This window comes from Somniosus microcephalus, chromosome 4 (assembly GCF_052327205.1).
Source record: "Somniosus microcephalus isolate GS21.2 chromosome 4, FLI_Smic_1.0, whole genome shotgun sequence".
In the NCBI taxonomy this organism is placed as follows: domain Eukaryota; kingdom Metazoa; phylum Chordata; class Chondrichthyes; order Squaliformes; family Somniosidae; genus Somniosus; species Somniosus microcephalus.
The window spans coordinates 321,626,025-321,652,258 of NC_140990.1; the positions used below are offsets into that span (position 1 = coordinate 321,626,025).

At 46.0% G+C, this 26,234-nt stretch overlaps 1 protein-coding gene across 1 annotated transcript in view; it reads left to right on the forward strand.

The window, feature by feature from the left end:
- Window positions 1-26,234, forward strand: part of adcy5 (adenylate cyclase 5) — a 328,357-nt gene that overhangs the window by 176,270 nt on the left and 125,853 nt on the right. The window contains exons 6-8 of the mRNA XM_085986826.1: window positions 1,167-1,325; window positions 18,481-18,622; window positions 22,818-22,943. Of these exons, the coding sequence (XP_085842952.1) occupies window positions 1,167-1,325; window positions 18,481-18,622; window positions 22,818-22,943 (427 nt within the window). The remainder of the gene's footprint in view (window positions 1-1,166; window positions 1,326-18,480; window positions 18,623-22,817; window positions 22,944-26,234) is intronic.

Consider the following 26,234-nt stretch of genomic DNA (forward strand, 5'->3'; position numbering starts at 1 on the left):
TTGGGGAAGTGCAAAAGGGCCAGAATTGGAGGAGCGCAGAGATCTCAGAGCATTGCAGAGATCTCAGAGCATTGCAGAGATCTCAGAGCGTTGCGGGGCTGGAGGAGGTTACAGAGGTAGGGAGGAGGGGGGCGAGGCCATGGTGGCATTTGAAAACAAGGATGAGAATTTTAAAATTCTTCAATCGTGCTTCACCTGCGAACTGACTGTTGTTGTCCGCAGCTCACCGACTCATTGTAACTGAGACCTGAGGCCCAGTATCAGTGGCGCCGTAGGCCTCACCATTCAGGCATGGGGATTGTTTTCCGCACCCACGAAAATGGGCCCGCCTAAATTTCTAGACCATTATTTTTGCACTCAAAGACATTGGCCGAAATTTAATTCGTTTATCGCATAAAACTCAAACAGGATTGTAATTTCCACAAAGATCATTGCAAGTTTCATCAGCAACATTCCTGTCCCAGAAACCTTAACCCCTTCAACAACCCTTTTCAGAAAGCATTGTCCCCCCACCTTTAACAGCCGTGGTTCAATGGGTCGCCTCTGAGTCAGAAGGTTGTGGGTTCAAAGTCCCGCTCCAGAGACTTGAGCACAAAAATCCAGGCTGACGCTCCAGTGCAGTGCTGAGGGTGTGCCGCACTGTCGGAGGCGCCGTCTTTTGGATGAGACGTTAAACTGAGGCCCCGTCTGCTCTCTCTCAGGTGGACGTAAAAGATCCCACGGCCATTATTTCGAAGCAGAGCAGGGGAGTTCTCCTCGGTGTCCCGGCCAATATTTATCCCTCAACCAATGTCATTAAAATTGAATATCTAGTCATAATCACATTGCTGTATGTGGGAGCTTGCTGTGCGCAAATTGGCTGCTGCGTTTCCCACATTACAACAGTGACTACACTTCAATAAACAAAGTACTTAATTGGCTGTAAAGCGCTTTGGGACGTCCTGAGGTAGTGAAAGGCGCTATATAAATGCACACCTTTCTTTCCTTAGATATGATCTCTCCATTTTTACCTCCAAAAAGTTGAACTTCTCAATGCTCTGACTTTTTTTTTTTAAAACATTCAAAGGGTGCTTTTGAAATGAATATGTCAACCACCCGAATGGCAATGTAGGAAATATGAATGTGATGCATCCCATTTGAAATAATTTCTGCTTTGCCCCCTCCAGTCTGGTGCGAGAGGTGACGGGGGTGAACGTGAACATGCGAGTGGGGATTCACAGCGGCCGAGTGCACTGCGGGGTCCTGGGGCTCCGCAAGTGGCAGTTCGATGTCTGGTCAAATGATGTCACCTTGGCCAATCACATGGAAGCTGGAGGCAAGGCTGGGTAAGAGTTACATCTCTGTCTGAAACCGAGGTGACAGCAATGCCCATGGCACTACCGTCCACTACCCCACCCACCCACACCCCCCGCCCACCCACCACCCCCCCAACCATCACCCCCACCCACCACCCCCCCAACCACCACCCCCATCCACCACCCCCACCCACCACCACCCCCCGACCACCATCACCACCCCCCTACCCCCCCCACCCGCCCCCAACCCCCCCCACCCCCCCAACCACCGCCCCCCCCCCGCTTACCCCGCACAGCCACTGCTATCGGGTCAAACCAATTGCTATTACCATACGATGTCAGTTACAAAAGCACCGCTTAAACCTTTTTAAGCGTGCCGACCATTCCGGGCGGTTCAAGCAGCTGTTTGCATCTGGTTAACGTGCTGCTGTGTACTTCAGTCCTGCTCAGCTCTCCAACGGTACAGGTCAAATTAAAAGAAAGTCTTGCATTTATATAGCGCCTTCCACGACCACCGTATGTCCCAAAGCGCTTTAGAGCCAATTAAGCACTCTTTGAAGTGTAGTCACTGTTGTAATGTGGGGAATGCAGCAGCCTATTTGAACGCAGCAAGATCCCACAAACAGCAATGTGATAATGACCAGAGAATCTGTTTTAGTGATGTTGGTTGAGGGATAAATATTGGGCCAGGACACCGGGGAGAACTCACCCCTGCTCTTCTTCGAAATAGTGCCACAAGATCTTTTATGTTCACTTGAGAGGGCAGACGGGGCCTCGGTTTAGCGTCACATCCAAAAGGCAGCACCTCCGACAGTGCAGCACTCCCTCAGCACTGCACTGGAGTGCCAACCTGGATTTTTGCAGAAGTGGGACTTGAACCCACAACCTTCTGACCCAGAAGCAAGAGTGCTGCCCACTGAGCCAGGGAGCAAGACAATCTAGCTCTCTCTTTCTATCTATCTCTCTCTATCTCAATTCAATTCAATTCAATTTGCTTTATTGGCATGACAAGATACATCTTATGTTGCCAAAGCACAGAAAAACATGTATGATTGAACACATAAACGCAGATCTAGACATACAGTGTATAGACAAATATACCCATGTATACATAAATATACACACATATAATATGCATATAATTTTTTCTTAGATTTACTGACCACTGGTTGTCCCTCTGCTTATGGCAAGCTGTGACATAGTTTGCCGCTAACGTTACGCATTTTCTCTGTTCCCCTAATAGATATGGGAGCTTTTGGTGGTCATTCAAATTTTTGAATTCAGGGCATATTTTTATGAATTTTGGGTAGAAATTCCCCCTTATGTCCTGATAGTTTCCACAAGTTGTGAGGAAGTGCAGCTCTGTCTCCACCACTCCCTGACTGCAGTGAGAGCATATCCTGTCTTCTCTGGGCAGCCAGGTCTGCCTGTGTCTGCCTTTTTTGATGGCCAGGCTATGCTCACTAACTCTGTACATTGTCAAGGTTTTTCTCAGTTTGCTATCTTTTACCATGGTCAGGTATTCAGCCATGGTGTATTGTCTGTTTAGGGCCAAATAGCAATCGAGTTTGTTTTGGGTTTTTGTCGTTTCTGTCCAATATGTCAAGTATTTTTCCTTTTGTTTAGTGATAATTGTGTTGGGTCAAATTCTCTGTGCTATGATGTCACTGTCCTGGGGCTGATTATTATTAGTAGCGTTAGTAGTTACTTCACTGAGTCCCAGGACCAGTTGACTGAGGGGACTCTTCTCTATGATCATCTCTTGGCATTTCAGGGCTTCGTAATGATAGCAGTGGGGGTTGCTCATTTTTAGGTGTTTCCAAAATTTGATGGCTCTTTTTTGGATATTAATTAGTAGTGGATATTGGCCTAGTTCTGCCCTGCATGCATTGTTTGCGGTTTTCCTCTGAGTCCGGAGGATACTTTTACAGAATTCTGCATGTAGGATCTCAATTGGGTGTTTGTCCCATTTTGCAAATTCTTGTTGTGTTAGCAGTCCCCACACCTCACTGCCATAGAGTGCAATTGGTTCAATTACTGATTTAAACATTTTGAGCCAAATGCCAATTGGGATTTCTATTTGGATTGACTTTTTAATGGCATAGAAAGCCCTTTTTGCTTTCTCTTTCAGTTCATTCACAGCCAATTGAAAATTTCCCGTAGAACTGACTTTTAAGCCGAAGTATGTGTAATTTGTAGTTTGTTCAATTTTAGTTGCTCCTAGTGTGAAGTTTATTCTGGGTCCCTGATGTCTGGATCTTTGCTGGAACACAAGAACTTTGGTTTTTTGGGGGTTTATTGTCAGGGCCCAGGTCTGACAGAACGACTCTAGCAGATCCAGGTTCTGCTGTAGACCCTCCTCAGTTGGTGAGAGCAGAACCAGGTCATCTGCATAGAGGAGGAATTTAACCTTGGAGTCATATAGGGTGAGGCCAGGTGCTGTAGATTGTTCAAGTAGTTTTGCCAATTCATTTATGTAAATATTAAAGAGTGTCGGTGAGATAGGCGAGCCCTGCGCCACGCCACTGTGAGAAATATTTTGTTTGTTTGTCTCCCATTTTAACTGCACATTTATTGTTTGTATACATTGATTTAATTACATCATATGTTTTTCCCCCTACACCACTTTCAATAAGTTTTAAGAATAGACCGTCATGCCAAATAGAATCGAAAGCCTTCTGGAAATCTATAAAGCAGGCAAAAATTTTGCTTTTGTTTTGGTGAACATGTTTGTCAATTAGGGTGTGTAGGGTGAAAATATGATCCGATGTTCTATAATTTGGTAAGAATCCAATTTGGCTTTTACTCAAGACATTGTGCTTCTCAAGGAAGTTTATAAATCTTTGGTTTATGATACTACAGAATACCTTCCCCAGGTTACTGTTCACACAGATGCCTCAATAGTTATTTGGGTCAACTTTGTCTCCATTTTTGTATATGGGCGTTATGAGTCCTTTGTTCCAGATATCAGGGAAGTAACCGACACTCAGAACCAAGTTGAAGAGTTTTAGGATAGCCAATTTCATTTTATCATCAGTGTGTTTAATCATCTCGTTTAGGATGCCATCTGCACCGCAAGCTTTTCTTGGTCGCAGGTCCTTGAATTTTTCAAATAGCTCTTTTTCAGTTATTGGGGAGTCTAACGTGTTTTGGTAATCTTTTATGGCCGGTTCTAGCTTTTCCAATTCTTTACATATTTCATCTTGCTCTGGGCTTAGTGTGTTTTTCTGGTATAATTTTTCAAAATGGTTTTCCCATGTGTCTCCATTTTGAATGGGCAATTCGTCGTGTTGCTTTTTGTGTAATGCATTCCAGAAACAATTAGAATCAATAGATTCCTCAATAGAGCTGAGTTTATTCTTAATATACTGTTCTTTCTTGGTTCTGAGTGTGTTTTTGTATTGTGTTAGTGCCTGACAATAAGTAAGGCGTAATTCCTCATTTTCTGGTTGTCTGTGTTTTTGGTTTGATATTTTTCTGAGTTTTTTCCTCATGTTATGACAGTCTGAATCAAACCATTTTTCGTGGTTTTGTGTTTTGTGTTTACTCTTGCGATATTTCAAGTTCGACATTGATGCCAAATTATCAAAAATATTATTTAGGTTATTCACTGCCAGGTTTACGCCTTCTTTATTGTGAGTGTATGTGTTTTCCAGAAAGGTGTCCAAGAGAGATTGAGTTGATTGACTGCTAATTGTTTTCTGGTATTTTTCCGTGCTGTTTTGGGCCCATCTGTAGGATTTTTTAATGTTGTACAGCTTACTGGGCTGTGTTTCTGTGTTGGTTGTTTCTGTCCTTTTAAGATACGCAGCAATTTGGCTGTGATCTGATAGTGGTGTTAGTGATTTGACTGTGAATGCTCTGAAAGAGGATGGGTCCAGATCTGTAATCATATAGTCTACGGTGCTGATGCCAAGAGGTGAAGAATAGGTCGATCTTCCGAGGGAGTCTCCTCTGAACCTACCATTGACAATGTACAGACCCAGGCTTTAACAGAGCTGCAGGAGCTGTTTTCCGTTTGCATTTGTCTGTTTGTCGTAGTTATTCCTGTGTGAATGAAAAGGGAGATCAAAATGGTTATTCCCAAATATGTAATTATTCCCCTGAGTACTGATAAAGTCTGGTTCTTCACCAGTTCTTGAGTTGAGGTCACCACAGATCAACACGTTCCCCTGGGCCTGGAAATGGTTAATCTCCCTCTCAATGTTGGAGAAGGTGTCCTCTTTGAAGTACGAGGATTCTATAGGGGGGATATAGATTGCGCAAATGAAAACATTTTGCATGCTAGAAATGATGTCTTTCTTAATCTTGAGCCATAAGTGGTTTTCGCCCTTTTTTATAAATTCAATGTAAAATCAGTATGCCTCCAGAGTCTCTGCCCTGGGTTACTCCTGGCAGTTTATTAGAGGGGACTGTAATGATATCAGCAAATAGTGATGGTATTTGCCTGTTTGATTATTATGCCTTACCAGCATATTTGCCTGTTTGATTATTTATGCCTTACCAGCAGAGAGCATGTGAGAGAGACAGTTTAGTTTTAGTTTCGTTTTTAGATGGATCTCTAAGATGGTGTCTCCTGTAATGCTGTTAACTGAGTTGAACAGACTTTAGATTAAAAGACATTCTCTTTCATCAATGTGTCGTCATTGAACCCACATACAAATCAATACATGGTGTCAGAAGTGATTGAAAGAGATGAAGAGGAAAAATCTGGTTAAATCAGCTCTCCACATATTAGCAAGCCAAAAGAGAACATCGTTACTTACCATTGGAGAATAGCTAACGAAGTGAAAAATGGAAGGTTTACACCCACCGGCGAAGCTTCAGTTGACAGGTAATGTGGCTGAAAATTGGAGGAGATTCAAACAACATTTGGAGTTGTATTTAGCGGCAATCGGAGCTGACGAGAAAAGTGATAAAATGAAAGCGTCAGTGTTCTTACATGTCGTGGGTGATGAAGCGTTGGAGGTGTATAATAACTTCACATTCGCTGCTGATGGAGACAAAATGAAGCTGGATAAAATAATGGAACAGTTTGAGGCCTACTGTATACCTAAACGTAACGTGACATTTGAGAGGCACAGATTTTTCACATGTGTACAGAAAACGGGAGAGACTATTGATCAGTATGTGACTGAACTGAGAAACAGAAGCAAAACATATGAATTTGGAGGACTGACAGACTCGCTGATAAAAGACAGACTGGTGTGTGGTATTCCAGATAATGGTCTAAGGGAAAGACTGCTAAGAGAGCAAAATCTAGACCTGGGAAAAGCCATAGCACTGTGTAGGGCTACAGAGACTGTGAAGTTGCAGGCAAAGGAGCTGTTCAGTGACAGTAGCTGCAACGTGGATGCAGTGAGAAAGAACGGACACAAACCGTTTAACAAAAAGAGCGCCAATGTGAAAAAAGAGGCGTGGCCAGCGAACAAAAATGAAAGGGGCAATTGAAAGTCATGTAGTCGATGCGGTACACAGCATCCACCAAAAAAGTGTCCAGCATATGGTAAAACATGCAATAGTTGCAACAAAAACAACCATTATGCCCGTTGCTGTAAGAACCAAGCGCAACAAAGCAAGGTCCATACAGTAGATGAAAGCGAGATAGAGGAGTTCTATGTGGATGTTGTGTCTGAAAACAAAGAAGAAAAAAGAGACTGGATGTTGACACTAAAAGTGAATGACATACACATTCCATTTAAATTGGATACTGGAGCACAAGTTAATGTGATATCAGAGACTGATTTTAAGAAAATTAGACCCAGACCAAAGATACATGGAATAAAAGTGAAAGTGACAGGATACTCAGGTACTGATATACCAGTGAAAGGAAGATGCATTGTCAAAGTGACACACAAGGACAGAGAGCACACGCTAGCATTAATCGTGGTGCCAAAGGATGTGCAAGCCATACTAGGTTTAATAGCCTGTGAGAGACTGAACCTGGTAAAGAGAGTCCTCATTGTGGAAAGCGAAGGAGAGACAGTCTATGATGAACTCATGAAAGAGTACAATGACTTATTTCAGGGTCTAGGCTGCCTTCCAGGAGAACACACGATCAGAGTAGATAAAAGTATGCCAACGGTCATACATCCATGCAGAAAAGTTCCGTTTGCACTTCAAAAGCAACTGAAGGCAGAGTTGGACAGGATGGAAAGCCTGAACGTGATTCAGAAGATAGATGAGCCAACTGAGTGGGTGAGTTCCCTCGTCGTTGTGGACAAAAAGAATGGAAAGCTCAGAATTTGCCTGGATTCAAGAGATCTAAACAGAGCAATAAAGAGAGAGCACTTCAAGCTTCCTACACATGAGGAAATCATGTCACAGTTTGCAAATGCAAAGTATTTCAGCAAGTTAGATGCATCATCAGGATTTTGGCAGATGAAACTGGACGAGGCAAGTTCAAGACTGTGCACGTTCAACAGTCCATTTGGCAGATACAGATTCCTAAGGTTACCATTTGGCATTGCCTCAGCTCCTGAAGTGTATCACAAAACTATCCATATGATCTATGAGCACCTGGAGGGAGTTGATACATCAATGGATGACATCATAGTATGGGGAACCACGAGAACTGAGCATGACGAGAGACTGAAAAAAGTGCTGGAAGCAACAAGGAAAACAAACCTGAAGCTGAATAGAGAGAAATGCCAGCTCGGGGTGACAGAACTGACATTCGTGGGAGATATCCTTAGCAGTGAGGGCATCAGACCAAATCCCAGAAAGGTGTCCGCCATTGAGAATATGCCAAAGCCACAATGCAAAAAGGACGTGCAGAGGTTTAATGGAATGATCAACTACATGGGTAAATTCATATCCAACCTTTCAGAAAAGATGGCGCCACTGAGACGACTAACTGAAAAGAACATAGAATGGAAATGGAATCATGAGCATGAGAAGTCATGGAGCGATCTAAAGAAACTGCTCACAGAGGAACCAGTTCTGAGGTTTTATGACCCAGCGAGACCCATCAAGATATCATCAGATGCATCACAGAGTGGGCTCGGTGCCGTTCTTCTGCAAAAATATGACTACTGGCAACCTATTGCATATGCATCGCGCTCAATGACAGACGCGGAGACGCGATATGCTCAAATAGAAAAGGAGCTGCTCAGCATCACATACGCCTGTGAAAGATTTCACCAGTTTGTGTCAGGACAAGCAATCAGTGTAGAGACTGACCATAAGCCCTTGATTGCATTGTTCCAAAAGCCACTAAATAGCTGTCCGCTTAGAATACAAAGAATGATGATCAGGCTGCAACGCTATACACTGAATGTTGCGTACACACCAGGTAAGCTGATGTATACAGCAGACACGTTGTCCAGAGCTGTTGACCCAAGTGAGCCCGCAAACACCAAAATGGATGAAAAAGTGAACGCCTACGTGGACATGATCACAAGTGCACTGCCCATAGCAGATGCAAAAATGGAGCTCATAAAGACTGAGACAAACAAAGATGAAACAATGAGACGACTGAGGAAAAGCATCTTGGATGGATGGCCCAACATGAAGCAAGACTGCTCACCTGACATGGCAGAGTACTGGAACTGCAGGGCGGAACTATCAGTGGTCGAAGACATCATCTACAAAGGAAGTAAAATAGTTATCCCAAAGAGTCTGAGAAAAGAGATGCTAAAAAGGATCCATGGAGGACATCTGGGAATCGAAAAGTGTAAGAAAAGAGCACGAGAGGTGATGTACTGGCCACGAATCAACCAAGATGTGACAAATGAGGTGTCAAACTGCACAATATGCCTGAAATATCGAGCAAGCAATCCGGTAGAACCACTAAAGCCACACCCAGCGCCAGACAGACCTTACCAGAAGGTAGGCGCTGACCTATTCGTATGTCAAGGGAAGGACTATCTTGTAGTCACAGACTATTACTCCCTGCATCCAGAGGTTTGTAGACTGTGCACCACCACTGCAGATGCTGTGATAACATGTATGAAAGCCATATTCTCCAGACATGGCGTGGCAAGCGAGGTCTTCACAGACAACAGACCCCAGTTTTACAATGCAAGTTTCCGACACTTTGCCAAAGAGTGGGACTTTGTCCACACAACGTCAAGTCCTCACTTTCCACAGTCCAATGGACTAGTGGAAAAATCGGTCCAGACAGTGAAAAGACTGATGTACAAGGCGAAAGACAGTGGAACTGACTTCTACCAGAGCATGCTTGTATACCGCACAACGCCGCTCGAGTGTGGTATGTCACCAGCCCAACTCCTTATGGGATGTCTGCTAAGGTCAAACCTACCCATCCCGGAGAACCTCCTGAAAACAAAAGAGGGGGAGAAAGTGAGGAAGTTCAAAGAACAACAGAAAGAAAAGCAAAAGTACTACTATGACAGAGGAACACAAAACCTACCTGAACTCCACACTGGTGACCAAGTAAGGTTCAAAGACAAAACAAACATATGGACTCAGAAGGGAACTGTCCTGAGTGAAGTTCAACCAAGATCATACACCATTCAGACAGATGAGAGTGCTGTTCTGCGAAGAAATCGTCGGGATCTTCTCATGGGACCAGACACAGCAGGTCAAAAGACTGATACTGTTGAACAACCTGATCACACAGCTGAGAAATCATCATCTGAGGCAACAACTCAGATTCAAGGACAATCAATCGGAAAATCCTCAAGACGCGTGAAGCCTCCTGAGAGACTCATTGAGCAAGTTTAAGGACTCTTGTTATAGAAGGAAGTAATGTTATCTTATTCTCTCTTCAAGTTCTAGTGTATTTACATATTTCATGTGAACACACAAAACAAGGTTAAAAAACCTTGATAATGATAATGTAAGTTCATTAAGTGTTACAGTTAAAATGCAGAGTAATACAAAGAAAACATGTTGTTAGATAAAAGTAAAATACTTTTGTTTTAAGAAAGGGAGATGTAATGATATCAGCAAATAGTGATGGTATTTGCCTGTTTGATTATTATGCCTTACCAGCATATTTGCCTGTTTGATTATTTATGCCTTACCAGCAGAGGGCATGTGAGAGAGACAGTTTAGTTTTAGTTTCGTTTTTAGATGGATCTCTAAGATGGTGTCTCCTGTAATGCTGTTAACTGAGTTGAACAGACTTTAGATTAAAAGACATTCTTTTTTCATCAATGTGTCGTCATTGAACCCACATACAAATCAATACAGGGACCACCAGCTCTGTGTACCCAGGGGGACAACCAGTGGGCCCTTCTCCTCTACACCAGGTTTCTTGCAAAACGATAATGTCCAGATCTTTGATTTCATCTAGGAACTCTGGGGTCCTGCTCTTCAGTCCAAGCACAGAAGAGCATAGTCCTTGGCTATTCCAGGTTGAGATGCACAAGGATTTCATGCTAAGATTGGTCTTTTACTGTGATAGGTGTGTGTGTGTTTGTCTCTCTCTCTCTATCTATCTATCTCTATCTCTCTATCTCTCTCTATCTATCTATCTCTATCTATATCTATCTCCCTCTATCTATCTCTGTATCTCTCTCTCTCTATCTCTCTCTATCTATCTCTGTATCTATCTCTCACTATCTCTCTCTCTGTCTATCTCTCTATCTATCTCTATCTCTCTCTATCTATCTCTCTATCTATCTATCTATCTCTCTACTCTCTCTATTTATCTCTCTATCTATCTGTCTCTATCTCTCTATCTCTCTCTATCTGTCTCTATCTATCTCTATCTATCTCTCTATCTATCTGTCTCTCTATCTCTCTATCTATCTGTCTCTATCTCTCTATCTATCTCTCGCTCTCTATCTCTCTATCTGTCTCTCTCTATCTCTCTCTCTATCTCTCTACCTCTCTATTTATCTCTCTATTTATTTCCAACTCTCTCTCTAGCTCTCTCTCACTAGCTCTATATATCTCTCTATATCTCTATCTCTCTCTCTATCTATCTCTCTATCTATCCCTCCCTCTCTCTATCTATCTCTCTATCTCTCTCTCGCTATCTATCTGTATCTATCTATCTCCCTCTCTCTATCTCTCTCTCTATCTCTATCACTCTCTATCTATCTCTCCATCTCTCTATCTATCTCTCCATCTCTCTATCTCCCTCTCTCTATCTCTCTCTATCTCTATCTTTCTATCTCTCTTTCACTCTCTATCTATCTCTCTACCTCTCTCTCTATCTCTCTCTCTTCTTTCTATATCTCTCTCTGTCTCCCTCTCCACCCACCCACCCCGCCCCGACCCCCGCACCCCGAGCGGTAAGTGTAGCGACACAGGGTGAAGGTTCCCTCCCTGCTTTTTTAAACATTTCTCATTTACACTGGCCACAGCGGGCAAATCGTGTTGACACCACTCGAACAGCTAGAGCGATGGAGAATGCATCGGGGCAATGTATACTGAATTAGCTGATGTAAGCTGGGGACAGGCCGTGCCTTCAGCCGCCTGGGCCCCAAGCTCTGGAATTCCCTCCCTAAACCTCTCCGCCTCCCTCTCTCCTCCTTCAAGACGCTCCCTAAAACCTAACCTCTTTGACCAAGCTGTTGTTCGCCTTCCCTAATATCTCCTGACGTGGCTCGGTGTCAAATTTTGTCCGATTAGGCTCCTGTGAAGCACTTTGGGACTTTTTACTACGTTAAAGGCGCTGTACAAATGGAAGTTGTTGTTGTTGTTGTTGAACGCCGGTTTCGAACATGAGAAATCAATCAAATCAAATCAAATCAACTTTTATTGTCATTGTTAGTGCACAAGTGCAGTACAACGAAATGTAGGCTTGCGGCTCCCGAGAGTGTACAATTTGGATTAGGACACTTAAACATTTCAACATACATTTGTACATATATATTAGCATAAATATGACCATAATAAAGTGCATCGGCAGATGTGCAGGCTTTAGTGTTTATTTGTGGAATTCAGTAGGATGACAGCCCTGGGAAAGAAGCTGTTCCTAAATCTGGTCGTACGGGTGCGAATGCATCTGTAGCGTCTTCCAGATGGTAGGAGGGCGAACAGACTGTGGCTGGGGTGGGTAGGGTCTTTGATGATGGACCATGCCCTCCGTAGGCAGGTCGGTAGCTGGGTGCCGGTAATGCGTTGGGCAGTTTTGACTACCCGCTGCAGGGCTTTCCGGTCATGGGAGCTACAGCTGCCGTACCATACCGTGATACAGTTTGTCAGGATGCTCTCTATAGTGCAGCGGTAGAAGTTAGAGAGGATCGGGGGTGACAGATTACATCCCTTCAGCCTCCTCAAGAAATATAGGCGCTGCTGGGCCTTCTTCACCAGAGAGGAGGTGTTGAGGGACCAGGAGAGGTCTTCCGTGATGTGGACTCCGAGGAACTTAAAGCTGGCCACCCTTTCCACCTCCGCCCCATTGATGTGGATGGGGGTGTGACTTCCGCCTTTGGACTTCCTGAAGTCCACGATTATTTCCTTTCTTTTCTTGGTGTTAAGGGCCAGGTTGTTGTCGGCGCACCACTTCACGAGATGCTGGACCTCCTCCCTGTAGGCTGACTCATCGTTGTTGGTGATCTGGCCGCCCAAAGCAATGCAAAAAACGCCCCACATATTGGTCACCTCGCCAAGGGGATCACATTGAAATTTATAAAGTTCTAACAGGACTAGACAGGCTAGATGCAGGAAGGATCTTCCCGATGGCGGGGGAGTCCAGAACCAGGGGTCACAGTCTAAAGATAAGGGGTAAGCCATTTAGGACAGAGATGAGGAGGAATTTCTTCACCCAGAGAGTGGTGAACCTCTGGAATTCTCTACCACAGAAGGCAGTAGAGGCCAACGCTCTCTCAGACTCTCTCCGTCTCTCACACTCTCTCTGTCTCTCACACTCTCTCTGTCTCTCACACTCTCACCGTCTCTCACACTCTCTCTGTCTCTCACACTCTCTCCGTCTCTCACACTCTCTGTCTCTCACACTCTCTCTCTCTCTCACACTCTCTCTGTCTCTCACACTCTCTCCGTCTCTCACACTCTCTGTCTCTCACACTCTCTCTCTCTCTCACACTCTCTCTGTCTCTCACACTCTCTCTGTCTCTCACACTCTCTCTGTCTCTCACACTCTGTCTCTCACACTCTCTCTGTCTCTCACACTCTCTCTCTCTCACACTCTCTCCGTCTCTCACACTCTCTCTGTCTCTCACACTCTCTGTCTCTCACACTCGCTCTGTCTCTCACACTCTCTCTGTCTCTCACACTCTCTCTGTCTCTCACACTCTCTCTCTCTCACACTCTCTCTGTCTCTCACACTCTCTCTGTCTCTCACACTCTCTCCGTCTCTCACACTCTCTCCGTCTCTCACACTCTCTCCGTCTCTCACACTCTCTCCGTCTCTCACACTCTCTCCTTTCTCACACTCTCTCCGTCTCTCACACTCTCTCCGTCTCTCACACTCTCTCTGTCTCTCACACTCTCTCTGTCTCTCACACTCTCTCTGTCTCTCACACTCTCTCTGTCTATCACACTCTCTCTCTCTCTCACACTCTCTCTCTCTCTCACACTCTCTCTGTCTCTCACACTCTCTCTCTCTCTCACACTCTGTCTCTCACACTCTCTCTGTCTCTCACACTCTCTCTCTCTCTCACACTCTCTCTCTCTCTCACACTCTCTCTGTCTCTCACACTCTCTCTCTCTCTCACACTCTCTCTCTCTCACACTCTCTGTCTCTCACACTCTCTCTCTCTCACACTCTCTCTCTCTCTCACACTCTCTCTCTCTCTCACACTCTCTCTGTCTCTCACACTCTCTCTGTCTCTCACACTCTCTCTCTCACACTCTCTCTGTCTCTCACACTCTCTCTGTCTCTCACACTCTCTCTCTCTCACACTCTCTCTGTCTCTCACACTCTCTCCGTCTCTCACACTCTCTCCGTCTCTCACACTCTCTCCGTCTCTCACACTCTCTCTCTCTCTCACACTCTCTCTGTCTCTCACACTCTCTCTGTCTCTCACACTCTCTCTCACACACTCTCTCTGTCTCTCACACTCTCTCCGTCTCTCACACTCTCACTGTCTCTCACACTCTCTCTGTCTCTCACACTCTCTCTGTCTCTCACACTCTCTCTCTCTCTCACACTCTCTCCGTCTCTCACACTCTCACTGTCTCTCACACTCTCTCTGTCTCTCACACTCTCTCCGTCTCTCACACTCTCTCTCTCTCTCTCACACTCTCTCCGTCTCTCACACTCTCTCCGTCACTCACACTCTCTCTGTCTCTCACACTCTGTCTCTCACACTCTCTCTGTGTGTCTTGGGAGGAGGGGCGGGGGTGGGGGCCACAAGGAGTTCTGACGGAATAGATTTTACCGTGGCATTTTCTGGCCAGTCACTGCCTCCCGCCCACCATTCCCGCCGGTGAATGGGGAGGGCCGGTTAAAACCGAGTGCAGTGCGTTTGTGTGGGGACAAGGTCCGCCTCGACTGTAATGGCCCCATGGTTGAATAGTTTGCTACCACAGTCGTAGCTCACAACTGAAGATTTTTATTAATTTGCTCTTGGGGTGTGGGCAAAGCCGGCCTTTATTGCCCATGAAGAGAGAGTGAGTCGATTAGGCTTATATTCGCTAGAGTTTAGAAGAATGAGAGGGGATCTCATTGAAACTTATAAAATTCTAACAGGACTAGACAGACCAGATGCAGGAAGGATGTTCCCGATGGTCGGGGAGTCCAGAACCAGGGGTCACAGTCTAAAGATAAGGGGTAAGCCATTTAGGACAGAGATGAGGAGGAATTTCTTCCCCCGGAGAGTGGTGAACCTGTGGAATTCTCTACCACACAGGGCAGTTGAGGCCAATTCATTAAATATATTCAAGAAGGAGTTAGATAAATTTCATAAGGCTAAAGAGATCAAGGGATATGGGGAGAAGGCAGGGACAGGTACTGAATTTGGATGATCAGCCATGATCTCATTGAATGGCGGAACAGGCTCGAGGGGCCGAATGGCCTACTCCTGCGCCTATCTTCTATTTTTCAATCCGTAGTGACCCTGAGAAGGTGGTGGTGGTGATGGTGGGCCTTCTTCTTGAAGCGCTGCAGTCCTGGTGGTGATGGTATGGCGTTAGGCAGGGAGTTCCAGGAGACTGACCCAGTGACGATGACAGAACGACCGATATATTGTCGGGCGGAAGTGTTCCCGCGAGAGGAACTCGGGGGGTGGTGGTGGTCCCTTGCTATTGCTGCTGAGGTACCAGAGGGTGTTCGACACCCATGAAACTGTAGCCCTGGCAGGGGCCGTCGCCTTCAGGAGTGGAGAGGAGAACTTTGGTGAAGGGAGAAAAAAATGAATAAAATTTTAGCCCCAATAGCTTTCTGGCAGACGAGGAATTAAACCCTGACAAGATTTCCAGTGATGAGTTAATAGGAACTTGCATCACTTATTCTTCCTTGCTAAAATTTCAGTCTGTAACTCGCTTCCGGGTATCCATTATTATTTATTATCTATATATAAACCACCTGAACCCCTCGATTAGATTCCAGCCTGTAACTCACTCCCGGGTATCCATTATTCTGTATATAAACCACCTGAAGCCCATCATTAGATTCCAGCCTGTAACTAACTTCCAGGTACCTGTTATTCCAAATATTAACCACCCAAACCCCTCGATTAGATTCCAGCCTGTAACTCACTCCCGGGTATCCATTATTTTATATATAAACCACCTGAACCCCTCGATTAAATTCCAGCCTGTAACTCACACCCGGGTATCCATTATTCTATATATAAACCACTTGAATCTCTCGATTAGATTGCAGCCTGTAAATCACTTCCGGGTATCTGTTATTCTATATACAGGAAACTTTCTGGTATCCGGCACTGACGGGACTGAGCTGTTGCCGTTCCATCAAAACTGCCGGAGAAACCAGCGCTAATGTTAAAACATACGGCGCTTCTGAGCTCCGTGTGAAGCAACAAACCCTATTGCTTAGCAACAGCTTCAAAACAGTCGGCGTAGCTTGCAAGCGTCTCTGTAGCTAAGCAACAGCTTCAGCTAGACCTTGCAGAGCCACGACTGGAGAAAAAAAGCAACGAGAAGTAAAAAAACTTATCTGAACCGACTCCCGAATTTTGCCGGTGGATAGAGCTTTCCGGACATTTAACCTTCGGTTAAACGAAAGTTTCCTGTATAAACCCCCAAACCCCTTGATTAGATTCCAGCCTGTAACTCACTCCCAGGTATCCATTATTATTTTCTATATATAAACCCACTGAACCCCTCGATTAGATTCCAGCCTGTAACTCACTCCCGGGTATCCATTATTCTACATATAAACCCCCTGAACCCCTCGATTAGATTCCAGCCTGGAACTCACTCCCGGGTATCCATTATTCTACATATAAACCCCCTGAACCCCTCGATTAGATTCCAGCCTGTAACTCACTCCTGGGTATCCATTATTCTACATATAAACCCCCCAAACCCCTCGATTAGATTCCAGCCTGTAACTCACTCCTGGGTATCCATTATTCTACATATAAACCACCTGAACCCTTCGATTAGATTCCAGCCTGTAACTCCCTCCCGGGTATCTGTAATTCTATATATAAACACCTGAACCCCTCGATTAGATTCCAGCCTGTAACTCACTCACGGCTTTCTGTTATTCTACATATAAACCACCTGAACCCCTCGATTAGATTCCAGCCTGTAACTCCTGGTTATCCATTATTATTCTACATATAAACCCTCTGAACCCCTTGATTAGATTCCAGCCTGTAACTCACTCCCGTATATCCATTATTCTATATATAAACCCCCGAACCCCTCAATTAGATTCCAGCCTGTAACTGACTCCCAGGTATCCATTATTCTATATATAAACCACCCGAACCCCTCAATTAGATTCCAGCCTGTAACTCACTCCCGGGTATCCATTATTCTATAGGTAAACCACCTGAAAACCTCGATTAGATTCCAGCCTGTACCTTACTCCTGGGTATCCATTATTCTATATATAAACCCCTTAAACCCCTCGATTAGATTCCAGCCTGTAACTGACTCCCAGCTATCCATTATTTCTATTTTTAAACAACCTGAACACCTCGATTAGATTCCAGCCTGTATCTCACTCCTGGGTATCCATTATTCTATATATAAACCCCCTGAACCCCTCGATTAGATTCCAGCCTGTAACTGACTCCCAGGTATCCATTATTCTATATATAAACCCCCCAAACCCCTCGATTAGATTCCAGCCTGTACCTCACTCCCAGGCATCTGTTATTCCATATATAAACCCCCCAAAACCCTCGATTAGATTCCAGCCTGTAACTCACTCCTGGGTATCTGTAATTCTATATATAAACACCTGAACCCCTCGATTAGATTCCAGCCTGTAACTCACTCATGGCTTTCTGTTATTTATTCTATATATAAACCACCTGAACCCCTCAATTAGATTCCAGCTTGTAACTCACTCCAGGGTATCCATTATTATTCTATATATAAACACCTGAACCCCACAATTAGATTCCAGCCTGTAACTCACTCCCGGGTATCCATTATTCTATATATGACCCACCTGAACTCCTCGATTAGATTTCAGCCTGTAACTCAGTCCCAGGTATCTGTTATTCTATATATAAACCCCCCAAACCCCTCGATTAGATTCCAGCCTGTAACTCACTTCCAGGTATCCATTATTCTATATATAAACCCCCTGAACCCCTCGATTAGATTCCAGCCTGTAACTCACTCCCGGGTATCCATTATTCTATATATAAAACCCCAAACCCCTCAATTAGATTCCAGCCTGTAACTCACTCCCGGGTATCCATTATTCTATATATAAATCACCCGAACCCCTCGATTAAATTCCAGCCTGTAACTCACTCCCGGGTATCCATTATTCTATATATAAACCCCCTGAATCCCTCGACTAAATTCCAGCCTGTAACTCACTCCCGGGTATCCATTATTATATAGATAAACCACCTGAACCCCTCGATCAGATTCCAGCCTGTAACTCACTCCCGGGTATCCATCATTATATAGATAAACCCCCCGTACCCCTCGATTAGATTCCAGCCTGTAATTCGTTCCCCAGTGTCCACTATTCACTAAGTAAAGTATCTAAACCCTAGGGTTAGTTCCAGTTGTTGTTGGCAGACCCAGATCTGCAGGGAGAATGGAGGGTTGGTGATTTTCGGTGGTACTTTACTTGACTGCTTGATTTGCATGTGATGTTCTCAGTCCGTTCACCCCCCTGAAAGGTGCCTCTTCCTGCTTGCAGGCGAATCCACATAACCAAAGCCACGCTGAACTATCTGAATGGCGATTACGAAGTGGAGGCAGGCTTCGGAGGCGAGCGGAATGCTTACTTGAAGGACCACAACATTGAGACCTACCTCATCGTGGGGTGCAGTCAGAAACGGGTAAACCAAAGGATTTCATAAGAACATAAGAAACAGCAGCAGGAGTCGGCCATACGGCCCCTCGAGCCTGCTCCGCCATTCAATAAGATCATGGCTGATCATCAACCTCAACTCCACTTTCCCGCCCGATCCCCATATCCCTTGATTCCCCTAGTATCCAAAAATCTATCGATCTCTGTCTTGAATATACTCAACGACTGAGCCTCCACAGCCCTCTAGGGTAGAGAATTCCAAAGATTCACCACCCTCTGAGTGAAGAAATTTCTCCTCATCTCAGTCCTCAATGGCCGACCCCTTATTCTGAATCTGTGACCCCTGGTTCTAGACTCCCCAGCCAGGGGAAACATCCTCCCTGCATCTACCCTGTCAAGTCCTGTAATTATCCTATAGATTATAATTCACACCGGCATGTTATAAAATAATTGGCAAAAGAACCGGGGCAGGGGGGGGGGGTGGTGGGGGTGGGTGATGAGGAGAATTATTTTTTTCATGCAGCGAGTTGTTATGATCTGGAATGCATCGCCTGAAAGGGCGATGGAAGTAGATTCAATAATGACTTTCAAAAGGGAATTGGGTAAATACTTGAAAAGGGGAACATTTGCAGGGTTATGGGGGAGGAGCAGGGGGAGTGGGACTAGTTGGACAGGGCTTTCATAGAGGCAGCACAGGCACGATGGGCTGAATGGCCTCCTTCCTAGCTGTGTGATTCTATCGCTCTGTAAAACAGGGTGCATTATGATATATCATATATATGGAAACATTATAGCTCTCTAATAAAGAGCGTGTTACCCTATAAGAACGTAACGGGTAGATCTTGACTGTGTGCGATATTGTAAAACTGGCTCTAGCGAGTCGGCGGCCTGTTTTTGCATCTCTCCTGAAGCACTCCCTCAGGACTGCATGCCTAGAGTTTCGTTCAGGACTCTGGAAACATAGAAACATAGAAGATAGGAGCAGGAGTAGGCCATTCGGCCCCTCGAGCCTGCTCCGCCATTCAATGAGATCATGGCTGATCATCCAAACTCAGCACCCTGTCCCTGCTTTCTCCCCATATCCCTTGATCCCCTTAGCCTTAAGAAATATATCTAACTCCTTCTTGAATATATTTAATGAATTGGCCTCAACTGCCTTCTGTGGTAGAGAATTCCACAGGTTCACCACTCTCTGGGTGAAGAAATTCCTCATCTCTGTCCTAAATGGCTTACCCCTTATCCTTAGACTGTGACCCCATGTTCTGGACTCCCCTGCCATCGGGAACATCCTTCCTGCATCTAGCCTGTCTAGTCCTGTTAGAATTTTATAAGTTTCAATGAGATCCCCTCTCATTCTTCTAAACTCCAGTGAATACAAGCCCAATCGACCCAATCTCTCCTCATACGTCATTCCTGCCATCCCAGGTATCAGTCTGGTGAAACTTCGCTGCACTCCCTCCATGGCAAGAACATCCTTCCTCAGATAAGGCGACCAAAAGTGGGAATGGGAGTGGGACTTGTGCCCACAACTCTGTGACTCCGAGGCGAGGGCGCCACCCACTGAGCCGCGGCGTAAGCCGGGAGGAGGTGGAGGGCGAGGCAGTGGTGGGGTTTATGAACGAGAACGAGGATTTTGATGCTTTGACGGGATTCCAGTGAAGGTTTGAGAGGACGGGGGTGATGGGCCAGTGAGACAGGATGTGCGGGGAGTGGTGAGGGGGGGGTGGAGAGTTTTGGACCAGCTGGAGCCTTTAAAGGGGGCAGCTCAGGAGGCTGGAGAGGTGGAGATCGAGTCTGGACAACGCTTTCACCGGTGGTGGTGGTGGGTGTGAGGCGAAGGCAGAGGGAGGTGGCAGTGAGGCAGTGGCTGAATTATCAGCCTCTGACCATTAAGTGGACATTGTCACAGTCCGATAGCAAAGCGTCTTGTCTTCCCTGTTGTTCAAATACCAGCTCACCCGACAGCTGAAAATGTCACAGACAGAACTAGATTAATTCTCCATCTCACAGCAGATCAGACTGTGCACAGAGCAAACCCAATCTCCATGCATCTGTCAGAGACAGCATCCTCTCACAAGACCTTTGTGTTTATTCTTTTATTTTCCCTTGTAAAGATCACATTGAATGACTCACTCTGGCACATGATACTTGCTGCTAATAAAGTTTCACAGAAGCAAACTTCAGGGTTTACATTAAGACTCGACGCAATCGCCGATAATTTATCCAACGGGTTCTCCCGATCGATCGGCGTAACTCTGGTGGGAGATCGGCGGAGTCCCCATTTCCCTGTGTAGCCGGGAGCTCTGTCGACGTGGGCCACGTGTGAAAATCCCCGAGGGAATTTCCAGTGAAAACTCCCCCCGACCCAGTGGTTCAGTGTGCAAAACGTACTGCTCTGTGTGATACTACGGTCTCAGGTTACAGCCCAGTCTGCAGATCTCAGTGCTCAGGAAGCTACAGGGCCTCTCGGTCCAAGGGATGGGACACGCCAGCCCAGGGTTCCCCTCAGCAGTGAGTCCTGGTTGGAGTGTGTGTGTGTGTCTTAAAGGAGGAGAGAGAGGCGGAGAGGTTCAGGGAGGGAATTTCAGAGCTTAGGGCCTAGCCAGCTGAAGGCACGGCCACCAATGGTGGACAAAGGAAGCCGGGCATGCCCAAGAGGCCAAGTTGGATGAACGCAGAGTTCTCTGAGGGGAACACTTTGGGATAGAGTATGTGAGTAATTTGAGACATGACATGTGGTAAGGTTAGGGGGACCGGGTGACTTTAGACCTATGGCTCCCAAAGCTCTCCACCACTGGGGGTTTTCCTTGCCTCATGTCTGGGTCTGTTGTAGACTCATTGATAGAGATTGATCGCTATGATTAGTCAACAACTCCCATTATCATTGTATCGTGCGACTGCCAAAATCATTGACAAAAGAGCTAGAAGCGAGTTGAGGAGAAATGTTTTCACTCAGAGAGTTGTCGGCATCTGGAACTCTCGACCCGAAAAGGTGGTGGAAGCTGATTCCATAAATAATATTAAAAGGGAGCTGGATGGGTACTCGAGGATGAGGAACTCACAGGGTTACGGACAAAAAGCGGGGATGTGGGACTAAACACGACTGCTCTTTCATAGAGCCAGCACAGGCCCGACGGGCCGAATGGCCTCCTTCTGTGCTGTAAGTTTCTACAATTCTATACCAGGATCGTAGAAGGCGAACGAGATGGACCCTGGTCTTTCCTCGTCTAACCACTCCCATGTTTATAATGCAAAGTCGGAAAATTATCATTTTGTGTCGAACTTCCTCTGTTGTGACACTAATGAACTCTGCCCCGTGTGACAACGTGACATTAGCATGCATCCAGAACCCTACATTAGTAACCCTGGCGAAGATTACTATGTTAGCTGTGGTGAAGAGATATGCTGCTTATTAAAACATGGGTTAATAGTTCGTTATGTCTGCAGCATGGCGGAAATCACATAGGATTTACAGCACAGACACAGGCAAATTCGGCCCAGCTGGTTCGTGCCGGTGTTTATGCTCTACACTAGCCTCCTCCCATCCTTCTTCATCTCACCCCATCAATCTGTCCTTCTATTCCTTTCTCCCTCATGTGTTTATCCAGCTTCCCTTTAAAGGCTGTGCTATCCGCCTCGACCACTCCCCGTGGCAGCGAGTTCCACATTCTAACTGCTCTCTGGGTCAAGGAGTTTATCCTGAATTCCTCATTTGGATTTATTAGTGACTATCTTATATCTGTGGCCCCTAGGTTTGGTCTCCCCCACAAAGACCTTCTCTACATCTAACCTATCGAACCCCTTCATAATTTTCAAGAACTCTATCAGGTCGGTCACCCCACAACCTCCTCTGTTCTAGAGAAAAGAGCCCCAGCCTGTTCAGTCTTTCCTGATGGTTATAAGCTCTCACTTCTGGTATCATCCTTGTCAATCCTCTCCCCTTCATCGAATGGCACAGCACGGAAGGAGGCCATTCAGCCCATCGAATTTTAAACTGAATCCCAATTCTCAAACTGCTGCAGTGGGATTTAAACTCACTTTCTAACTGCTCGTTTAGTCCAAGCCTTCAGATTACTAGTCCAGTGACGTAACTACTACGCTCCCGTGCCCCTTCTCCCTCCTTGCTCTCATCCTCCTACTTTGAGTTTGGCATGGCTTCTGTTTTCTCCGCAATGTTCTTCCCTTTCGAGGCTAATGCTGGCCCTGCTTCATTTTGATTGCAGAAGGAAGAGAAGGCGATGATCGCGAAACTGAACAGGACGCGCTCCAACTCCATCTCCAACATTGGCTCACCATGGAATGTGGAGCGCCAGTTCTACAATCACATCTCCAAAGAGATGAAAACAATGGTAAGGAAATAAACACTCAACGCATTGTCTAATCAATTAAAGGAATAAGGATACTATTATTGATTTGCAACCTGACAATGTTTGTGTTGTTCCTTGTGAGTACTTGTTACTAGTGCGTGTGACTTGACGGAGCAAGCGATGTTCTATTGTTCAGAAGCCGATATTTTTACGTTATGTTAAGTAAAGTTACAGTACTGGGGCAGCTACTATGACTACGCACATGTAGAAGTGTATGGGATTTATTGTAGGACAAGAACTTGTATTTATATAGCGCCTTTAACATCGTAACGCATCCCAGGCCGCCTCACAGGGGCGAAATCAGACAGAAAATTGACACCGAGCCACATAAGGAGACATTGGGGCAGGTGACCAAAAGCTCGGTCAAAGAGGTAGGTTTTAAGGAGCGTCTTAAAGGAGGAAAGAGAGGTAGAGAGGCGGAGAGGTTTAGGGAGGGAATTCCAGAGCTCAGAACCTTGGTGGTTGAATGCCAATTCCCTCATTGGTATGACGTCTTGGCACTCCCGCCCATTGGATAGTGGGTGAATCATGCACTTGTCCTCACTGATGGCCAGAAATTCTGACAAGCTGGGAAAATTCCTGCTCAGACAATGGAGATTTAATGGTGGCAGAACAGAGGGGGCTCTCATCCTCCACGCTCCATAAATTTCAGCTCACCAACACGCCTGTATCCTATCCCACACCCAGTCCCACTCACCCCTCACCCGAGTCCTCGATGATCTACATTGGCTCCTGGCTCCCAAGCGCCTCAAATTTAAAAGTCTCATCCCCATGTTTCAACTCCCTTCATGGCCTTACTCCTCCTTAACCCGTCCCTACAACAGCCCCACCTCCGTACCTTATGTTCCTCCGATTCTGGCCTCTTGTGCCCACGCCCTCCCTTTGCCCAACCTTTGGCAGCCGTGCCTTCAGCCGTCTGGGCCCCATGCTCTGGAATTCCCTCCCTAAACCTCTCCACCTCGCCACCTCATCTCCTTTAAGACCCTCCTTAAATCACCCCTCTTTGATGAAGCTTTTTTGGTCACTCCTCCAATTAGCTCCTTCTCTGGCCAGGGCACCAGTTTTATCAACAGCAACAACAACAACTTGTATTTGTATAGCGCCTTTAACCTAGTAAGATGTCCCAAGGCGCTTCACAGGAGCGTCATCAAACAAGGTTTGATGCCGTGCCGCATAAGGAGCTAGTAGGGCAGGTGACCAATAGCTCGGTCAAAGGGAAGAGTTTTAAAGAGCGTCTTAAAGGAGGAGAGAGAGGCGGAGAGATTTAGGGAGGGAATTCCAGGGCCCAGGCAGCTGAAGGCATGGCCGCCAATGGTGGGGCGACGGAAATGGGGGATGCGCAAGAGGCCAGAATTGGAGGATTATCTGACTAATTGGAAGCTCCTGGGAGATTCTTTGTGCATTAAAGGTGCTGGGCACATACAAGCTGTTGTTAAAGAGATAATTGGTTTAAAGACTTGCATTTTTATCGCGCATTATCGCATATCTGAGAGAACATTGCGAAATGCTTCACACAACCACTTAGTGCTCAGGTGACTGACCATCTTGACTGGGATGCTCAAGGGCTGGTTGCTTGGGGATGGCTGAGCCTGTGTGTCGCCACTCCATGGCCAGATATAGTACCGCACCCACACGGCCTCGTTCTTTGTTCTTGGCAAATCGTTGGTTGAAATCATCCTTCATTTAACATTTTTAAAAATTATTTTACAGAGGTATACAGTACAGCACTGGTACACAGTACAGCACTGAGACACAGTACAGCACTGCTATACAGTACAGCACTGGTATACAGCACAGCACTGTTATACAGCACAGCACTGTTATACAGCACAGCACTGAGACACAGCACTGATATACAGTACAGCCCTGATATACAGTACAGCACTGATATACAGTACAGCACTGATATACAGCACAGCACTGAGACACAGCACCGATATACAGTACAGCCCTGATATACAGTATAGCACTGATATACAGTACAGCACTGAGACACAGCACCGATATACAGTACAGCACTGGTATACAGTACAGCCCTGATATACAGTATAGCACTGATATACAGTACAGCACTGAGACACAGCACCAATATACAGTACAGCACTGATATACAGTATACCTCTCGCACACTCCTCAACCATCTCGTACACCAGCTCTACAGCAGACGCTGCAACCTTGAAACCGAGATGGAGTCCATGTTCCCAGCCTGCGCTCAGGACACAGCAGACCAGCTACGAGACACCGGCAAACAGATGAGGCAACAGAACTACGCTGTCTACATACACACCAAGAACAGGAAGCTTGAGAAACTCGGCATCACCACCAGCAGCAACCAAGCCTCCCCCGGTACCACGGTTGAAACCACAGGGAAGTCCATCGTCAACTTGTCTGATCACACCCTTCAACCAGACGAAATCGAAGTTCTCTGCCGAGGGCTCAATTTCTGCCCCACCACCAAAATGGACCCCATCGGTCTCGCGGCAGACACAGAGGAATTCATCAGGAGAATGAGGCTCTGGGAATTCTTCCACAAATCCCAAGATGTCAGCAGCGAACCCAATGAGACAATCAATGATCCAGAACAGCAGACAGAGGGATCTGCAGTGCAGCAACCGAAGAAGAAAGAGTCAAATTGGACCCCTCCGGAGGGTCGCTGCCCTAAGCTTGACATGTATGCTCAAGCTGTCAGGAGATGCATCAATGCCAGATTCATCAGCCGCACTCACAAGACAGCCCAGAATGTCACCCGAGCACAACGCAACACCATCCACACTCTCAAGACCAACCGCAACATCGGCATCAAACCAGCAGACAAAGGAGGAGCCATCGTCATATAGAACGGACTATTGCAAAGAAGCATACCGACAACTGGACAACCAGGAACACTACAGACAGTTACCCACAGATCTGACCAAAGAACACACCCACCAACTCAACAGACTGATCAAGACCTTCGATCCAGACCTTCAAAGCATCCTACGCACTCTCATCCCACGTACTCCCCACGTGGGAGACTTCTACTGCCTCCCAAAGATACACAAAGCCAACACACCTGGACGTCCTATCGTATCAGGCAACGGAGCCCTGTGTGAGAACCTCTCTGGATACGTCGAGGGCATCCTGAAACCCATTGTACAGGGAACCCCCAGCTTCTGTCGCGACACTACAGACTTCTTACAGAAACTCAGCACCCACGGACCAGTTGAACCAGGAACACCCCTCGCCACGATGGACGTCTCGGCACTCTACACCAGTGTCCCCCACGATGACGGC